The 19,590-nt window shown below is 40.3% G+C and overlaps 1 protein-coding gene across 2 annotated transcripts in view; it reads right to left on the minus strand.

The window, feature by feature from the left end:
- Nucleotides 1-14,434, minus strand: part of Arg2 (arginase 2) — a 43,993-nt gene extending 29,559 nt beyond the window's left edge. Inside the window, exons 1-2 of one of the 2 annotated variants that reach the window (XM_046461615.2) lie at nt 14,232-14,434; nt 13,313-13,385 (exon numbers count right to left, since the gene is read on the minus strand). In XM_046461615.2, the coding sequence (XP_046317571.1) occupies nt 13,313-13,385; nt 14,232-14,342 (184 nt within the window). In that variant the 5' untranslated portion in view covers nt 14,343-14,434. Of the gene's footprint in view, nt 1-13,312; nt 13,386-13,880; nt 14,164-14,231 lie in introns of those variants that run through there. The other variant, XM_058584546.1, reaches the window with a different exon arrangement.
- Between the last annotated feature and the right edge of the window lie 5,156 nt (nt 14,435-19,590).

A 19,590-nucleotide genomic window follows, 5' to 3' on the forward strand; every position in this document is an offset into this window, starting at 1 on the left:
TCCCCTCTTCCCCAGCCTTTTTACAAATCAAAACAATGTACTAAATGCTGTGGGATTGGTTTTATTGAAAAAAAAAAAAGAAGAAGAAAAGAAAAAGAAACCTCATAAGTTAAACCATAAACAGTACTTACATTTTTATGACTGGCTTATTTTACTTAGTATATTGCTCTGAAGGTTCATCCATATCACAGCATATGTCAAAATTTCCTGCCTTTTAAAGACTGAATAATATTCCATTGTCTGCCTACCATCTTGTTTATCCATTCATTCATCAATGAACACTTAGTGGCTTCCACCTTTTGACAATCATGGATAATGCTGGGCGTACAAATATCTCCTCAAGACCCTGCTTTCATTTCTTTTGGGTATATGCCCAGAAATGGAACTGCTGGATCACATGGTAATTCTATTTAAAATTTTTTGAGCAGTCACCATGTCTTCCATAGTAGTTACACCATTTTACATTCCTGTGAACAGTGCCCAAGACTTCCAGTTTCTTCACATCCTCTCCAACACTTCAACACTCATTTTCTGGTGTTTTTTATGGTAACCATGTTAATGGCTATGAGGTAGTCATGATTTGCATTTTTACGAATTATGAAATGTGGTAATTTTAAATGCCTAGCATAGTGGAAAATGTTACATGGAAAATGTTAGATATCTAACAACTTTGAAATAAGAGGTATAAGTTATAATCTTTGCTACCTTTATAAACTGGAAAGACATCGAAACTTACCAAATTCCAATAGACATGCCCATTTTCTGGTACATCATCAGTGATATTAGCATATACTAAGGCACTACTAAATTATTGATAATATATTCACTTTCTAAGAGGAATCTGCAATATAAAGGAAAACTGGAAAATACAAAACTGAAGCCAAAGAAGTAGGAAACTATTAGTGACAATGCAAGTAGGATTTAGAGTGGGGGAACCAAAAGAGATGCCATGTCTCAATTCAGGCCTTCATTCCTATTCCTCCACGCCACCCTCCTCCAAGATCAGCATGGCTCAGATGAAGTCCAAAGCAGTGCAGTGGTTTGGTGTTCTGCTGAATCCTGTTATAGTTTGAATGTGTTATTCCCCAAAGCATGTGTTGGAAATTTAATCCCCAGTGTAATAGTGTTGAAAGGTGGGGCGTAACAGAAAGAGTTCAGGTTCTGAACAAATGGATAAAATGCCAATTAAAAGAGTTTGAGCCTGCAAATTCAATCTCTTGATCTTTCTTGCCATGTGATGTCTTTCACTATGTTATGATGCAGCAAATAGGCCCTTGATCTTGGACGTCCCAGCCTCCAGAACCAAAAGCCTTTATAAGTTCCTTATAAATTGGCCAGACTCAGGTATTCTGTTATAGACAAATAAAATGGATTAAGACAGGAAAAAATAAAGTCAATTTGCTAGACATTTAATCTTTTAAAAATATAACCAATTATCTCATGAGTGAGGCTTTGGGTTCAATCCCCAGCATCACTAAACAAAAACAAAAGCATATCTAAATAATTTTACAAATCAGAGAAATTCAAAACTTTACTGATTTTGCTGGGCATGGTGGTGCATCCCTGTAATCCCCATGACTTGGGAGGGTAAGGCAGGAGGACTGCAAGTTCCAGGCTAGACTTAGCAACTCAATGACTCCCTAAGCAACTTAGCAAGACCCTGTCTCAAAATAAAAAATAAAAAGGGCTGGGGATGTCAGTGATAGAACACCCCTGGGTTCAATCCCTGGTACCAATAAAAACCCAAACAAACAAAAACTTTACTGATCTTAAACAAGTTCATTCCAATACCTTAGCTTCCAATCACATACTCAGACCCTAGACTAAATTTTTTTGTTTCTTTTTTTGTTTTGTTTTGTTTTGGTCCTTCTGTTTTTATTTCTCCTTACTGTAAAGACAGACTATGTCCAATAGAAGAGAGTGAGTAGTAGAAGCAAAGGATTTGCTGGGTCATACACCGCCTGCCCCCAACTCCATTCAAAAAGATCACTGACAGTTGCTGTTCAGTCAACCTAGAAACCAATTTTTGTCTCAAAGGCTTATTCAGACAGCTCTCAAAAACACTAGCTTCATCTCTTTTCCTAATACCCCAAATAAATAAGAAGTTGAAAATTGGCACCCTGGGGCTGGGGATATGGCTCAAGTAGTAGCGCGCTTGCCTGGCATGCATGAGGCACTGGGTTTAATCCTCAGCACCACATAAAAATAAAATAAAGATATTGTGTCCACCTAAAGCTAAAAAATAAATATTAAAAAGAAGAAAAAAGAAGATTGGCACCCTAAGATCCATATCTGTCAACAGACATGATTTGAAAAGTATACGGTTTTTAAGTTATGTTTCACAATATAAAAACAAAACAAATATATCAAACTTGTATAAAGTAAAACAGTAGTTGTAATGCATACACTTTTTTTTTTTTTTAGAGAGAATTTTTTTAATATTTATTTTTTAGTATTTGGCAGACACAACATCTTCGTCTGTATGTGGTGCTGAGGATTGAACCCGGGCCACACGCATGCCAGGCGAGTGCGCTACTGCTTGAGCCACATCCCCAGCCCCTACACCTTTTAATACTCAAGTCACAAAAATAGACCAGTACTGGTAATTCAGAGGTCCCACATATCCTTAGCAATCACAACTGCCTATATAATTTTTGGTTACTATAATTAAGATCTAATTCATGTACTATAAAATTCACCTTTTTAGAAATTATAATTCAAGGATTCTTAAAATATTGACAGCCAGGCATGATGGTGCACACCTGTAATTCCAGTATTTCAGGAGGCTGAGGCAGGAGGATCACAAGTTCGAGACCAGCCTCAGCAAGATAGCAAGACCCTGTCTCAAAATAAAAAAATAAAAAAAGGGCTGGGGATGTGGATCTGTGGTTAAGTGTCCCTGGGTTCAATTCCCAGTACTCTCCCCTACCCCTGCCAAAAAAAAAAAATTATACACACACACATATATACATACGTGTGTGTGTGTATGTATATGTATGTGTGTGTGTGTGTATATATATATATATATATATATATATATATAACTTCATCATGCTACAAAAGAAACTTGTACCCATTCTCAGTCACTTTCCATTGCCCTTAGCCCCTGAGAACCAATAATTGCCTCTTCTAGACATTTCATATGCAATCATACCTGTGACCTTTTGTGTCTATATTCCTGACATACTTGGCATAATATTTTCAAGGTTCATCCATGTTGTCATATGAATTAGTACTTTATTCCTTTTATGGCTGAATATTCCATTGTTTGAATGTATCATTTTTCTTATCTCTTCATTAGTTGGAATTTTGAATTTTTAGAAATTGTTTTATTTATTTATTGCATTACAGGGATACACTACCACTAAGCAACTTTTTATTTTTTATTTTGAGAGAATTGTTATTATTTGATATGTCAGGAACAGCAAATAAATCATTGCTTTGAACTCCACAGCAGACTGCAGCTTCTGGGTATCTTTCGGTGCAACATTGCTGAAAGACACACCCATTTGCAGGTGGCTGCTGCTGATAGGGCAGATTCCTTGCTTGGCACGGAATTTATGGGTTCCATAGCTTTGAATTCTGATGCCTGCTGCCCTGGAGTGGAAGAAATATGGGCACACTCAATAGACTGGAGGTGCCAGCTGTTGCGCAAGTAGATAAGCCTGATTAGCCTGTGCCTGGTGCTCAACTTCGCATTTTGTTTATTTTGAAGAAGTTTTTCTCTTACAATAAATCCCTTTGATGTGCTTACCTATAAATAAAAGATGATGGGCTTTTCTTTGCTAGAGACATCAGACCCTTAAGGTCTGATCCATCCACCAACACCCATCCACCCCCATTAAACTATTTTTATGTCTTTGTCTTTATTTCTAAATATTTCTTCAGACCTTTAATTTTATCAGCTGGTTCATACCTCCGTTGGTTTACTGATCCCTTGCTGTGCAGGATGCAGCAACATTGATCATTCTGGTAGTTCCCTAGAAGGCCACACTTCTTTGGCTGTCTTTATTTGACCAACATAAGTCCCGAACTTGAAGATGTCTGTAAGCTTATTTAGACTGTAGCTGATATTTTCAAGAAGTCACATTAGTGAATATGATGTTTCAAAAATCAAAGTACTGCTGGGCATGGCAGTGCATACCTGTAATCCCAGCAGGATGGGAGGCTGAGGCAGGAGGATCACAAACTAAAAGCCAACCTCAGCAACTTAGTGAGGATATAAGCAACCTAGTGAGACCCTGTTTCAAAATAAAAAAAATTTAAAGGGCCAGGGATGTGGCTCAGTGGTTAAGTGCCCTTGGGTTCAATCCCCAGTACCAAAAAAAAAAGTGCCAACTGAACAAGGAACTGCTTAAATGAAATGGAATTAAGATACAGACCCAGATTAAAGGCCAAAGAAATTGTAACCTGGGTTATATTAACTGATAAGAAGATTGTGTCCGGGCTGGGGTTGTGACTTAGCGGTAGAATGCTCGCTTAGAACATGCAAGGCCCTGGGTTCGATCATCAGCACCACATAAAAATACATAAATAAAATAAAGGTATTGTGTCCAACTAAAAAATAAATATTGAAAAAAAAGAAGATTGTGTCCAACACTAATGATGGGAATGAAACTTTGAAAAGAAAATAAATTTATGATCAAGGTCCTGGAGAGAGAAAACTTTGACTATACAAAAAAAAAAAAGCCAGGCGCAGTCCTTGTGGTAACTTGTTTCTTACTAGAACTTTTAAACAGGTTTATCAGTTAAGATCTTTAAATTGCAAGCAACAGAAACCTGTTCTGCCTAATTTAGCAGAAAAACAAAATAATTAAATTCAGGGGTCATTCCCAGAATCTCTCTGGATTTTGGGTTTTTGTTTTTGCAGTACTAAGGCTTAAACCTAAAGCCTTGCACATACATGCTAGATACATTATCTACCACTGAGCTAGACCCCCAGCCCTAGTCCCAATCTTTAAGAAAATATAAATCTGATTCAGGTGCACATTCCTGAAATCCCAGCTACTCAGGAGGCTAAGGCAGGAGGATTTATAAATTCAAACCCATCTGGACAATTCAGCAAGACCCTATCTCAAAAATAAAACCTCTGTAATCCCAGCAACTTGGGAGGCTGAGGGAGGAGGATCACAAATTCAAATCCAGCCTCAGCAATTTAGCAAGGCCCTGAGCAACTCAGCAAGACTCTGTCTCTAGGGCTGGGGTTGTGGCTCAGTGGTAGAATGCTTGCCTGGCATGTGTGAGGCACTGGGTTCAATTATCAGCACCACATATAAATAAATGAATAAAATAAAGGTCCATCAACATCTAAAAAAAATTTTAAAAAACACTCTGCCACTAATAAAAATATTTAAAAGGGCTTTGACGGGTGGTTAACCTTAAATACCCCTGGGTTCAATCCTTGATACAAAAAAAAAAAAACAAGCCAGGCGCCAGCTCAGTGGCAGAGCACTTGCCTCACACATGTGAGGCACTGGGTTTGATCCTCAGCACCACATAAAAATAAATAAAACAAAATAAAAGTATTGTGTCCATTTATAACAAAAAAAATATATTTAAAAATTATTTTTAAAAATGTCTGGTGTGGCACACACCTGTAATCCTAGCTACTTGAAAGGTTGAGGCAAGAGGATCAAAAGATTCAGGCCAGCCTTGGCAACTTAAGGAGACCCCATCTCAAAATAAAAAATAAACAGGTCTGGGGATATAAAATCAATGGTAAAGTACCCCTGGGTTCAACCTCCAGTACTGCAATAATAATTACTATAATAATTAATAAATAATAAAAATTGAAAAAGTTTAGGGATTTAGCTCAGTGGCAGAACCACACTCATGTGTTCAAGCCCCAATACCACTAAATAAATAAAATCTAAGTCTGTTTAATTGCCCACTACCAGGACTAATGACCCCCACCCCCTAACAACCAAACACCACACTGCTAAATGGTCCAGTGAAAGATACTATTGCTGCCGTGGCCTCCACTACCAGAGAAAGGAGAAAGAATCCTTAGCTGACCTTTATTCTTGAATTTCAAATTAAAATTTAATATGAGTTCTTCTGTTGGTGGATCCTTGGTCAAGTGGCTATAGCCTTAACTTCAATAAAAACAAGGTGGAATGTGTGGAAGTAAGTATAAGAGGCAGGGAGGGTCAAATTATGCAGGATCTCTCCTATCGGTTGGTAAGTGCAGAACAGATACCACTAGTGATTGAAAGAAAAATACCCAAATATAAAAGCATTCAAATGCTTTAAGCATTAAAATGTACTAGTGTAAATCTTGAGACTTCACAGTTCATTATAGGGGCAGGCTATGTTTTAAAAGTATGAAGCTTTAAAGCCAATATTAAGAAAAACACTGCAAGGCACGGTGGCGCACACCTGAAATCCCAGCAGCTCAGGAGGCTAAAGCAGGAGGATCGAGAGTTCAAGGCCTGCTTCAGCAACTTACAAGGCCCTAAACAACTCAGCAAGACCTTGTCTCTAAATAAAATACAGAAAAGGGCTGGGGATGTGGCTCAGTGGTTAAGCACCCCTGGATTCAATCCCTGGAACCAAAAAAAAAAAAAAAACACAACTAAAATAAATAATACAAGCAGACTATGGATATGGCAAGTTAGCACTGGTGGTATATGAATGACAGGCCTGAGATGCATGGCTGCATTTAAAAGAGCTCCATGGGGCTGTCAGTGTAGCTGAGTCTAGCATGCTGAATCAATCCCCTGTGTTCAATTCCTGGCTCTGGAAAGAAAAAGTAAAGAAAGAACGTCAGCTAGCCATGGGAAGAATACAGATTAGCATTTTAGAAGTACCACTCTGGAGCTGTGTACCAATGGGTTCCTTCGGTGGGTCCTATTGGTGAGTCCCAGGCCATGGAGGAGGACGCTGCTGCCACCACCCTTTACCAGCCAGCCAGCACCCCCACAGGACACCTGGGTCTATAGCAGCGGCTATTGAATATATTTGGAAGCTCTATGAATACATCAAAAACCACAATCAGTATCCTTTGGAAGAGTGTTATGCTGTCTTCATATCAAAAGAGAAGATGACACCTATCTGTAAACAGCAAGCAAGACCTGGAAATGGACCTGTGATCTGGGAAATTTAGAGTGATCCACGTAGAATCCTATCTGAAAAACTTTGCTTCTGATCAATCTCACATGAAAGGCTCCAGTGGGAACTAGAGAGAGCCTCCTCCACCATACCCTTGCATTGAAACTGGAAACTCCAAAATGAACTTGAATTATTTCATCAGCATGGATCCTGAAGTAGGATGGGGCTCTATCTACACACTTTCTGAATTTGTACATTGGTTTAGCAGCAACTACTGAATCTGACATAAGGATGTGGAACTATGAGAAATTCTAGGACATGGACAATCCATTCTTTCATTTGGTACAGCAAACATTAGAGTACAGTTGTCTTGGAGTTACATTTTTTTCTTGATTCAACTGAGTGAAAACATGAGTGAACACAAATATCAGTGAATTAAATAAGTCCTTTTGGGGGCTGAGGCTGTAGCTCAATGGTAGAACGTGTGCTTAGCATATGTGAGACCCTGGGTTCAATCCCCAGCACCACAAAAATATAAAATAAAATGCACTCTTTCTTTTCAATATGTCAAGTTGAAACTCAGTGCAGCACCTAATTGCTAGGCTATTCCTGTGGCTCATTTGCTAAAACACATGATGACTTATATGGGTAACAGCTCCTGTTAAGAAAGAGGTATGGACTTGGAGCCAGTTCCGTTTGTCTGTTATGTATATTTCCTGTCTTTCAGGCTACACTGTAAATTTCTTGTAGGCAGGGCCATGCCTTATGGCTCTGTCAATCTCTGATGCCCATAAAAGATGCCCATAAAGGGGCTGGGGTTGTGGCTCAGCAGTCGAGTACTCGCCTAGCATATTCGAGGCCCTGGATTCAATCCTCAGCACCACATAAAAATAAATAAATAGAATAAAGGTATTGTGTCCAACTACAACTAAAAAATAAATATTAAAAAAAGGGCGACCATAAAATATTTCTAGACACAGCACTGCTGCCTGAGAAGGGATAATATTGTGAACTGAATCAGCAATAAGTATTAGTCTTTTTGGACTATGATATTGTTGAAGTATAAAAGGTTGATGTTTTCTTAGGCTGAGTGATATTTGGCCTATTTGTAAATGGTTTTAAATAAAATAGATTTAAAACTAGTTTTGTTTTGAAGATTTTATGTTGCTCTTGATGATCCAAAACACCTTAGAACGTCTTAATCATAGATGAGAATCACTGCTTTAAAACACAAGATGCCTTGGAAATGTGGCTTGTAAATTTCAAATAAAAGGTATTTAGCATTAATTGGGGGGGAGAAATACCATTATGGTAGCACTGAAGAAGGTTAAAGTGAGGAATGAAAAAAGAGGACACGAGATACCATTTGAAAGTTATATTCAGGTGTGAAAAGAGGAACAAAACTTGAGCAGTATTGTGGAGAAGGAATCTAATCATTTAGGAGATAAGATCACCAAGATGAGGTGATCAACTGATTTAAGAAGCAAAAGGGAAAGAAAATAATTGTGATGTTCTTTGAATTGACTTGAGTAACTAGATAATGGGTGACAGTGTGAAATAATGACAAGATGGCAGAAAAAGTAGATTTGAGAGAGAAGATAAAATGAACATTTTTTTTAACATGATGGATTTAACATATCTGTAACATTGAGGTGAGGCTACTTAAAACAAAGGTAGAGGAGTAAACTTGGCTTTCTAGAGGAAGGTCAAAGTTGTTGAGAGTAATTGGGGAGTGGATGAGATTGGTCACATTCATCAGAAAATGGCAGGAATAACACTGGGGACCTCAACATGAGGGTTAGGAAGAAGAACCCCCCACAATTCAATGAAGAAAGGAGGCCAAGAGAGAGTAGTATTGGCTATCAGAGGAGACTATTTAGGAACAAAGCAGTCATATAGGTGATAAAAAATCCAATAAAATAAAGGCTGACAAATCTGAGCTTTCTCTAGGTAGTTTTGAGGCAGGAGAAAGGGTTAAAATGGACAGGCAGAAAACTTGGGTTCCTTCAAGGTCAGGTTTCTATTCAGCCAGGCTGAGAACACACACCAGGTCTCATCCAGGTCAGGCTGATTCCTATAGAAACAGAAAAAACTTATAGTGGACCCTCATCAAAACAAGGGAGCAGGGAAACATGATCAGACCAAAGAGCACATGAAGAGCTTGTGGACTCTGAGAGCCTTTCCCAGGGTTGGGTAGGAGGCTAGTTTCCTTAACCCTTAGATTCATATAAACACTTATATAATAGCTACTCTTCAGTATCCCTTTCTTGAGTCCTCTACCCTTTGGGAGTCTGCTTTCTTTCTATTACTCTAATAAATTCTGTTACTTTGCTCTCACCCTGTGTCCATTGATTTCATTCTTCAAAGTCATGAGACAAATTCCCTCCATGCTAACTTCAGAGGAATGGCAGGAAGGAAGCCAGGCTAACGCATCACTATCATGCAACTAAACCCGTGACTCCTAAAGTCCTCTACCAACTGTTGGAAGCAAATACAGATGCCTGAACTCACATATTGATCTGTCCCAAATGAACAGATTTTTATATTTAAACAACTATCTCAGGTCCTCTTATCAGCAGTTCTTGTGGAAGCAAACTAGTTTCTTGGTTCTCAACTTGTCTCAACCAAAGAGATTCTTGTTCTATCTGTTAGAGTGCCAAGTAGATTAGGAAGAATAAGTGTCATTAGTCTAATTGAGAGGAACCAGAATAACCCACAAATGACTTTCTGGACACCAGGACTTGTAGCCTGGTCAGAAGCAAGCTCATTTGAACAGATTTCTCAGTGACTGTGGCTTCTTCAGTAGCACAGCTGAATCAAATTACCAGAATTAAAAAGATAGAGACTTACAGCCTTAATCTTGACTTACAGCTATCTTTACCCACAGACATTCATTCTACTTCTAATGAGAAAAAGACAAACTGCTGTGGACATCAGAACTAACTAGAATCAGGAGCAGATGGACTGCCTCTGAGATTTTTTTATTTAACACATTTTTTTTAGTTGTAGATGGACACAATACCTTTATCTTATTTATTTATTTTTATATGGTGCTGAGGATTGAACCCAATGCCTCATACGTGCCAGGCAAGTGCTCTACCACTGAGCTACAACCCCAGCCCTACCTCTGAGCTTTGCCAGAGCCATCTCTCTTCATTTCTGTCCAGCCCTCTTAATGTACTAAAATAAATGGTTACCTGTGAGAAACACCATGCCCTATTGAGTCCAGGGAAATGGAAAAACAAGTCCAGACACTAAGTCAAATAAATACATTCACCCAAGAAAACAGGAAGTTTACGTGACACCATAGCAACACAGAAGAGCAGCTAGTGACATCAGAGCAAAAGGCAAGAACAAAGGAATTAAGGAAATTTACCTTCTCTCTCTCCTTTTTTTTTTTGGGTTTCCCCAGCCTGCTACTCATGCTTTGAAATTTGACCTATGCTAATTTGAAAGTACTAGAAGGATGGTAAGTTATTCTGGTACTGTTACGGAGCAGAGCAATGAAACTACTCATGGTACTTTTCTCCAACATATTCCAGGAGATTAGCCAAAACCATGTGCTGGAAATCTGCTGAGTGCCACAATCTTATTAATATGCAATGAGATTCTATTTTGGACAGCTGGTGATACTGGCCTACCAATCAGCAGCTAGGTACAAATACAACTACAAAATTTGAAAAAAAAATATGAAAAGGAAGGCAAAATAAACTGAAGCTTTACTATTACTTTAGATTGGGAGTTTAAAGGGAAAAGAAAAAGTAGAGGGAATAGTATTTAAAGGAAAAGGGCCTCCCCCAGGTTGGAGTGGAAAATTACTAAGAGATGGACAGAAAAGAGGTCTATAAATGAAGGAAGCCGTTATCAGTGTGCCGCTTCTCTCTAAAGAGGCCTAACCTGTTTCTGGTAAGAGTCTCTTGAAGACAGGACCTAGAGATAACAGCAACTTGAGCAATGCCTGGCCCAGTTTGTTAGACGGGCTGCAGACATTTATCTGGTATATAAAAACAGTGATCACCAGAGATTGTTGTCTTCAGTGTAAAATGATTCTTTTGAAAAGGCAGAGTATATACAAGCTATTTTAAGAGACAGTATCTTCATTAATAAGCAGGAATAAAAACCGCCTCCCAAGCCAGGCACAGTGGCATATGCCTGTATCCCAATGACTTGGTAGGCTGAGGCAGGAGGACTGCAAGTTCGGAGCCAGCCTCAGCAACTCAGTGAGACTATCTCAAAATAAAAAACAAAAAGGGGCTAGGGATGTAACTCAGTGGTAAAACACACTGGATTCAATCCCCAACACCAAAACCAAACAAACAAAAAACCTCCTCCCAGTAGCTACCTTGACACATAAAAGAAGACCAGGACTGGGGTGTAGCTCAGTGGAAGAGCACTTGCCTAGGGTCTTGAGTCCCTGGGTTGGATCCCTAGCACTGTAAAAAATAAAAAAGACCAAATCTTAGCAGTTTATCTTTCACTTTGGTAGTGAACTTGGTGAGTTATTAAAATGACTAAGAAGGAGATACTACTGAAGAAGAAACTGCAATTATTGAACAGAGAAGAATTTTGAATATTCAATCTGAGTCGTCATATCCTTATAAAGGTGGAGGCATACACCTCAACTTTAGATGATTTCAGTAACTTCATTATTCCTGCAGGTTTTGGAAGGAGATGACTGATCCGTGTAATGGACTCATCAGCAGAGATTTTAGAGGAATTCTGTGATCCTATCTCCAGATCACCCTGCTGCCACATATTTGGAATTTGCAGTACTAGAAAAAAATATGTAATGGAGGAAATGACCTTGAGTATCAGCCAGAAATATTTGGATTAGACATAAGGAGAACCTTCCTATCTATAAAGTTATGAAATTTGGTACCCTGTTACTAAAAGATGTCATTACTATACAAATTGCATTTATCTTTGGATCAGATTTACTTTTGTTTCTAAAAACTTGAAGTACTATCCTAATTACAAGACTGCAACTTTTAAGACTGGTTATCTGAGGGGCTTGTAAAAATGCTTATATCTGTCAGGCACGGTGGCACACACCTGTCATCCCACCTACTCAGGAGGCTGAAGCAGGAGGATTGCAAGTTTAAGGCCAGCCTGGGAAATTTAGCAAGACACTGTCTCAAAATAAAAAATGAAAAAAGGACTAGGGATGTAACTCAGTGGTAGAGCACCCCCTAGGTTCAATCCCCAGTATCACAGGGGAAAAAAAGATGAAAGCAAAAAGAAAAATGCACATATCTGGGTCCCACCTCAGACCCAATGAACCAGACTCTTCCATGGAGGAGTCTAGGAACCTATATTTTTAATGAGTAACCCAGGTGATCTTCTAATCAGGTAGGTTTGAAAAACACAGCTCTACACCCTGCTTACAGTAATGCAAAGCCATGAACCCTAGAGAGGAAATGAATTTGAAGAGAGGAAACTGTTGAGACTGATGACTCATAAGCATCTCAAGACTGAGTTTTGAAAGCTATAACTGTAGGGGAAAATGTTAAGTGCAGTTAAAGCTGAAGCAAGGCTGGGCATGGTGGTGCATGCCTGTAATCCCAGCGGCTCAGGAGTTGAGGCAGGAGGATTGCAAGTTCAAAGCCAGCCTCTGAAACTTAGCAAGGCCCTAAGCAACTTAATGAGACCCTGTTGCAAAATAAAAAATAAAAAGGAATGGGATGTAGCTCAGGTAAAGCTCCCTTGAGTTAAATCCCCAGGTCCAAAAAAAAAAAAAAAAAAAAAAAACCCAACAACAACAACAAAAAAGCTGGTGAAAGTGTTCTCAGCACCTGATGCATGCCATTAGCAGCTTGTCCCAGGCCCAGCCTCATTTCACCCCTGGACTTCCACATCAACTCTTTATTGCAACTTTCCCTAAAGACTCCCTGATAGATCTTAAACTACAGATGTAATCCAAAGAACAGGAGATAAATGTGGCAGATTGTTCCCAAGTACATAGATGACACTGTAGGCTGTGGATATAAGAGAGAAGACTCCAAGCCCAACACAGTGGCACACACCTGAAATCCCAGCAACTCGGGAGGCTGAGGCAGGAGGATCACAAGTTCCAGGCCAGCCTCAGCAACTTAGCAAAAAAAAAAAAAGCCCTATCTCAAAAAAATAAAAAGGGTTGGGATGTAGCTCAGTGGTACAGCACCCCTGGGTTAAATCCCCAGTACCATTAAAAAAAAAAATGAGAGAGAAGACTCCAAAGTGGTCCATAAACAGTCCTGTACAGACATAAAATCCAGCCACTTACCCAAAGCAGAGAGTCTTTTCAGCAAGCCAGCTTCTCTAACAGCAGCTGGACCATATTCCACTCCTTTTCTTTTCTGCAAATCACACAAATTACAGTTAGATGGAAGGAAAGATGGGGGCAAAACACACACACATAATTTAGTTCACAAAAAAATACAGAAATCTGCAATACTACACTTGGTTCCTAATAGACTCCTCTGAAAACCTGACACAGCATCTGTCCTTCCATCTATTACTTCCATCTATGAGGTCTGGTCATTTTATCTAACCTTTACACTGGGAAACAACTCCATTCCTTGGATTAAATCAACTTCCTCCTGCGAGAAGGGTCAGCAAAGTCCAAAACAAGGGAGGGGCTGAGACAGGTCAGGATCTGGGGGTTGGGTGTGTGTGGCTGTGGCTAGCTGGGGCCAGGGACCTGGCCCCTAGTGAGCAAGCCCTCTACGACTGTAGGTTTCTTTCATTGAAGAGAAAACAAAACAGCCCCTCGGGTCCTCCCGCCCCGGGAGAGAACAGTGCCAATTACTTTCCCGGTTAATGCTTTCTGGAAGAATGGATCCTCCTCGCACCTTCTCTCCGTCGATTTTCCACTGGGCATTGTGGCGGGTTTCGCCTTCCTCGGCCCCTCCAAGGAACCCTCTTCCTCCTTTCCTCCGTTCCATCACCCCAGGCTGGGGCTACCGTTCTCTCGCTCTTTCTGGGGACACCATCCATCCCCCCTTCGCTCCCTCTTCATCTCGGTCCGGCTAAATCCCACGTGTTCTCCCGGTGCCCAATCGCAGGAAACCGCCAGCTCTCGCCCTCACCGTTGCCCCAACCTCTCCTTGCCTCGCCTCCGGGCCCCCAGCACCCCACCGCCGCTTTCTCCAGGTTCTGGGAGCCGGGAAATCCTGCCCACAGTGTCGGTTCCCAGCTCTCACCTGTCCCTGAGAGAAAGGGGCTCCTATCACAGCCACAGAGTGGACGGACTTCTTCAGGACAGAATGCACTTGCATCCGAAGAAGACGCGAGAAACTGCCCCTCAAGGACATGATCAGCAGCGCCGGGATGCCAAGAGAGAAGTGTGTCGGTGCTGCTGGCAGCCTCGAGTGAGGGCCACCGACCGCCGCAGAGCTTACCTATAGGCGCCAGCCGGACCGCGCCGCCCCGTGACGTCACCGCCACCTAGGCCCCGCCCCGGCCACACCGCCCGCGCCCCCAACCAGCCCCCGGCACACCTTCCCTTAGGCCCCGCCCACTGCTCCTTTGGTTCTCGGGACACGCCTACGATGACATCATTCCACCCTGGAGCTGGCTGTCCCAACCAGGGACACGCCCCTGCTGCTGATGCCTAGAAGGCTGTATCAAGGGCCGGCCAATAAAAGCCCAGAGACAGACAGGTTGTGTCCTCTCATGTGAAGTGGCCCGCCCTCCCCGAGTTCGTGAACTTGGCGGAATACACGAACTGACAGTCTCTACAACCTCTCTTTTCATGCAAATACACGCCCCTCCGTTGCTAACTCTACCAAGGGTTGGCTGGGCTGCGCCGTCCGGGGTCTGACTGGACCCCACACGATTGGCTACCCTAGACAAAGCCAGCATCCATCTGCTTTCTTCCATCTCGAAGCTCAAAGTCCTGGCATCACCCCACCTTTGGGCATCTATGACTAGAAGATCAGATGTAGATTAAAGCTCTCTGACTCCGACATGTTAAGATTCACCTACCGTATGGCGAGGTTAGAATTTATCAAGCAATTACCTTCTAGATGTTTTCAATTTGTTGCTTGAATATCGGGAGCACTGGTTATTAAAAACCAAATAAACCAATGTATTCGAACTATTTCTAAAGTTGAGGGACGCTAAAGAGCTGAAAATACTGACTACTTAAAGTCTTAATAGCTAATAACAGTATTTTAATAATGACCAACCTAAATTCTAAGAACTTTAACCCTCCGACAATTCTACAAAGAAGGGACTCTCTCTCTCTCTCTCTCTCTCTCTCTCTCTCTCTCTATATATATATATATATATATATATATATATATATATTTATTTTTTTTATTTTTTTTTTGAGAGAGAGAGAATTTTTTAATATTTATTTTTCAGTTTTCGGTGGACACAACATCTTTATTTTTTATTTTTATGTGGTGCTGAGGATCAAACCCAGTGCCCCGCGCATGCCAGGCGAGCGCGTTACGGCTTGAGCCACATCCCCAGCCCCAGGACTATATTTTTTAATATTTTTTGTAGTGTTGATGGACCTTTATTTTGTTTATTTGTATGTGGTGCTGAGAATTGAATTCAATGTCTAACACATTCTGGGCAAGCGCTCTTCCACTGAGCTACAACCCCAGCCCAAGAAGGGTCTATTTTAAAGATGAGAAAACAGGATCACAGAAGTAACTATCCCTAAATCACATAGCTTTTAAGTGGCAGAGCTGACTCCAATTTCAAGTTCTTAATCATGACACTATGGCATACAGGAATCTAAACATTATTGCTTCCAAAGTAAATTTTTACATAAACATCTTAGGTTTATTTCACCTGATGCCGATTTACATAATGCTCTCCAAAGTATTTCGAGAGTTTCCATGGCAACACTCTAACTCCTATGAGCCTCTGTATAAAGCAGGTTATTTTTAGAGGATACTGTATACTTGTCTCCACCTGCTGGTTTAACAAAGTCTTCTTCAAGGTCTTAGCAAAATCAGAATAGAATTACTGTAAGGCAGCAGTTCTCTCTCTCCCTCTTTTTTTCTTTTTTTTTGGTACTGAGGATTGGACCCAGAGAGGCTTAACCACTGAGCCACATCACTAGTCCCCAAGGTCTTGCTAACTTGCTCAGGGCCTGGCCAACTTGCTGAGGCTGGCTATGAACTTGCAATTCTCCTGCTTCAGCCTCCTGAGCCTCTGGAATTATAGGTGTGGGCCAACACCACCGGCAAGGTAGGGGTTCTCTAAGTAAGGTCCCAGTCCAGGAGCATGAACATCATCTGGATACTTGCTAGAAATGTCATTTTATTGGGTCCTACCCCAAAATTTACTAAATCAGTAACTGGTGTCGGGGCTTCAGCAACCAGTATTTTAACAAGCCCTCCCAAAGTAGGTTGGGGATATGGTCATCGATTTAGTCTCTGTACCGTCACAACTATTTAGTTCATTAGAGCTATCTTTTTAAAAAATATACTTTACTAGTAGTTTTTTTTTTAAGTTGTAGGTGGACACAATGCCTTTATTTTATTTATTTATTTTTATGTGGTGCTGAAGATGGAACCCAGTGCCTCACACATGCCAGGCAAGCTCTCCATCACTGAGCTACAACCCCAGCCCCCATTAGAGCTATCTTGGTTCTTTTTTCTTGCCCATCACCATATCCATTTTTTTTCTTTTTACTGTTTTCTAGAGTTGATACTGGTATGGATTGCCTTGGGCCCTCCTGGGCTTCTGCAAAAACCTCACTATCCTTAATCACCAACTGTGGATCACCAGATTGACCTGTCTAAAAAAACTACATGATTCCTACATGTCATTTTCAGTGGTTTTCCACTACCTATAGTTTATTCAGAGGCAAATTACTAGTCACACACTTTTAAGTGAACAGCAGACTAGGTCATATTCTATTGTATGGGCAGAAAGTGTGATACCTTTCATTAACCATCATAAGGGTCACAGATGACACTTCTATAACCAAAGGAAGGTTTACAAGAGAGGCCGATCAAGGTCATTTGATCAAGTTTTACTTGAGATGTGAGCCTTCAGAAATGAAGACTGAAGAAAACTGTCTGTTATTTAATGTTTAGGTTTGATGAGGAATGGACAGGTATATAGAAATGTGATTGGACAAAAGGGGAAGATCTATGGAAATAGGGGGAAACCAGCAAGACTTGTCTGTGTAGCATTCTTTACTCCCAAGTTTGGGACAGGATCCCCCCCTAGAAGGAAGGTGTTCAAGGAAGAAGAGAGAGAATAAGGTTTCTAGGTTTTATGGCTTGTTTGGGGAAAAGGAGTTCTAGTCTTTAAGGCCTGCCTTGGGGAAGAGGAACCCTGGTTTCTATAACTCACCTCAGAAGAAAAATGGGGTCAGGAGACAAGGAGGGCAGGAGGGCAGAGAGAAACTTTGCTCTAACACCTCTCCAATGTCCTTTCAGAGTACTCAGCAATCAGAAAGCTGAGCAGGAGGATCCAAGTTCAAGGCCTGCCTCAACAACTTAATGAGACTCTGTCTCAAAATAAAAAGGGCAGGGAATACAGCTCAGTGGTAGGGTGCCTCTGGGTTCAATCCTGAGTATTAGAAAAAAAAAGTACTCATCCAACCAAAGTGCCATACTTTAGGGTATTATTTCAACACTGTTATACCTTAAACTTCAAATTATTATTTATTACTTAAAAATTTTTTTTTCTGTACTGGGGATCAAACCCAGGGCCTCAAACAAGCTAGGACCTCACTCTGCCACTGAGCTACATCCCCAGTCCTTTTATTTTATTTTATTTTGAGACAGGGTCTCATTAAGTTGCTGAAGCTGGCCTTGAATGTGCAGTCTCCTGCCTAAACCTCCCGAGTAACTGGGACAGCAGGTGTGTGCCACCACAGCCAGCTAGATCTGAAATATTTTATAATCAATTTCTAGATCTGCCAAAGGACAAAATTAAAATTTAGTTTAAAGCTTTTAATTGGCTGTATTTTTAATTTGAGGAATAGGCAACAGTTTATTCCACTAAATAGAAGAAGTATTCTGATGGCCTGAACGGAAGTGGCTGGTTTTACAGAGGAAGGATGAAGAAAGCAGAAACAAAAGAATAAAAAGTGTATTTATCACTTCAAAGTTACTTTCCTTCTAAGATGGTAACAGGGAGATAGAACAATAGAAAAATAACTGCTTAACATTAGACTACTTTAAGTTACTTCTCTTGTATGCAAGAATTGATAAAGAGGGAACTTCATTATCATGCCAATTGAAACTGGCCTATTTGGAGAAATTTGGTTGTTCTTTAATCCTGATTTTTCAAAAGCTCAGATAAACAGTTTACTTTGAACTTGGTGACATGGAACTTTAGCATTAGTGACTCCATTTTGATTTTTAGCTTGATCTGTACAGGAGTTGAGTTCAAAACAACAGCCTCCTGTAGTTTTTATTTAACAAACTCTGAAGTTCAAAATGACTATTCTGCTTTCATTTTTAAGATATGTATTTAATTTTTAACTGAAAGATCAGTTTTTTTAAATAAAATTCTGGCTGGGTACAGTGGCACATGCCAGTAATCCCAGCAGCTAGGGAGGCTGAGACAGGAGGAACATAAGTTCAAGGCCACCCTCAGAAACGTAGTAAGATGATATCTTCAAATAAAAAGTAAAAAAGGGCTAGTGATGTAGCTCAGTGGTTAGGCACCCCTGGGTCCAATCCCTGATATCAAAAAAGAAAGAAAAGAAAAGAAAGAAAGAAAAAAAAAGAGAAAAGACTAAATTGCAAATTCTCATAGGTGGCAGAGAGACCATGTCTTGTTTTGATCATCATTTCCTTCCTGAGTACATCACTTGGCACATAGCAGGAACTAGGTAAATAATAAAAAAGACTGCCAAGTTCTTATGAAGTTCTTAGTCATTGTCCTTGATCTATGGCTCTCTTATAATAAATGGGCATCTCAAAGATTTCTTTCTGGACTTTTTTACATACACCAATCACACCTTTAGAGCCTGTCTTTAATTGTAAAATGTATCCATTCATTCACTCACTGAGCACCTAATATATGCAACTAATTGTTCTATGCATTATTTATTAATATTTATTTTTTAGTTGTAGTAGGACATACTACCTTTATTTTATTTATTTATTTTTATGTGGTACTGAGGATCAAACCCAGGGTCTCACACTAGCTAGGCAAGCGCTCTACCACTGAGCCACAACCCCATCCCTGTTCTATGCATTATTGATGGAGAAGTCAAATAATTCTTCCTTATTTGCTGTACTGGCATTCTAGTGTGGAATATGATCAAGCAGGTAACTCCAGATGGTAATAAATGCTACAAAAACAAAAAACAAAAAACAAACAAAAACAGAAAAATTTTGGGACAGGAGGTGCTGTTTTAGAGAGGAAGTTCAAGTAAGGACTCTCCAAGCTGGGCATGGTGGCCTGCACCTGTAATCCCAGGGGCTCTGGAGTCTGACACAGGAAGTTCACAAGTTCAAAGTCAGTCTCAGCAATAGTGAGGCACTAAGCAACTCAGTGAGACCTTGTCTCTAAATAAAATACAAAATAGGGCTGGGGATGTGGCTCAGTGGTCGAGTGCCCCTGAGTTCAATC

This window comes from Marmota monax, unplaced genomic scaffold, assembly GCF_021218885.2.
Source record: "Marmota monax isolate L192 unplaced genomic scaffold, Marmota_monax_Labrador192_F-V1.1 WCK01_AAM20220418_F8-fsc00001, whole genome shotgun sequence".
NCBI lineage: Eukaryota > Metazoa > Chordata > Mammalia > Rodentia > Sciuridae > Marmota > Marmota monax.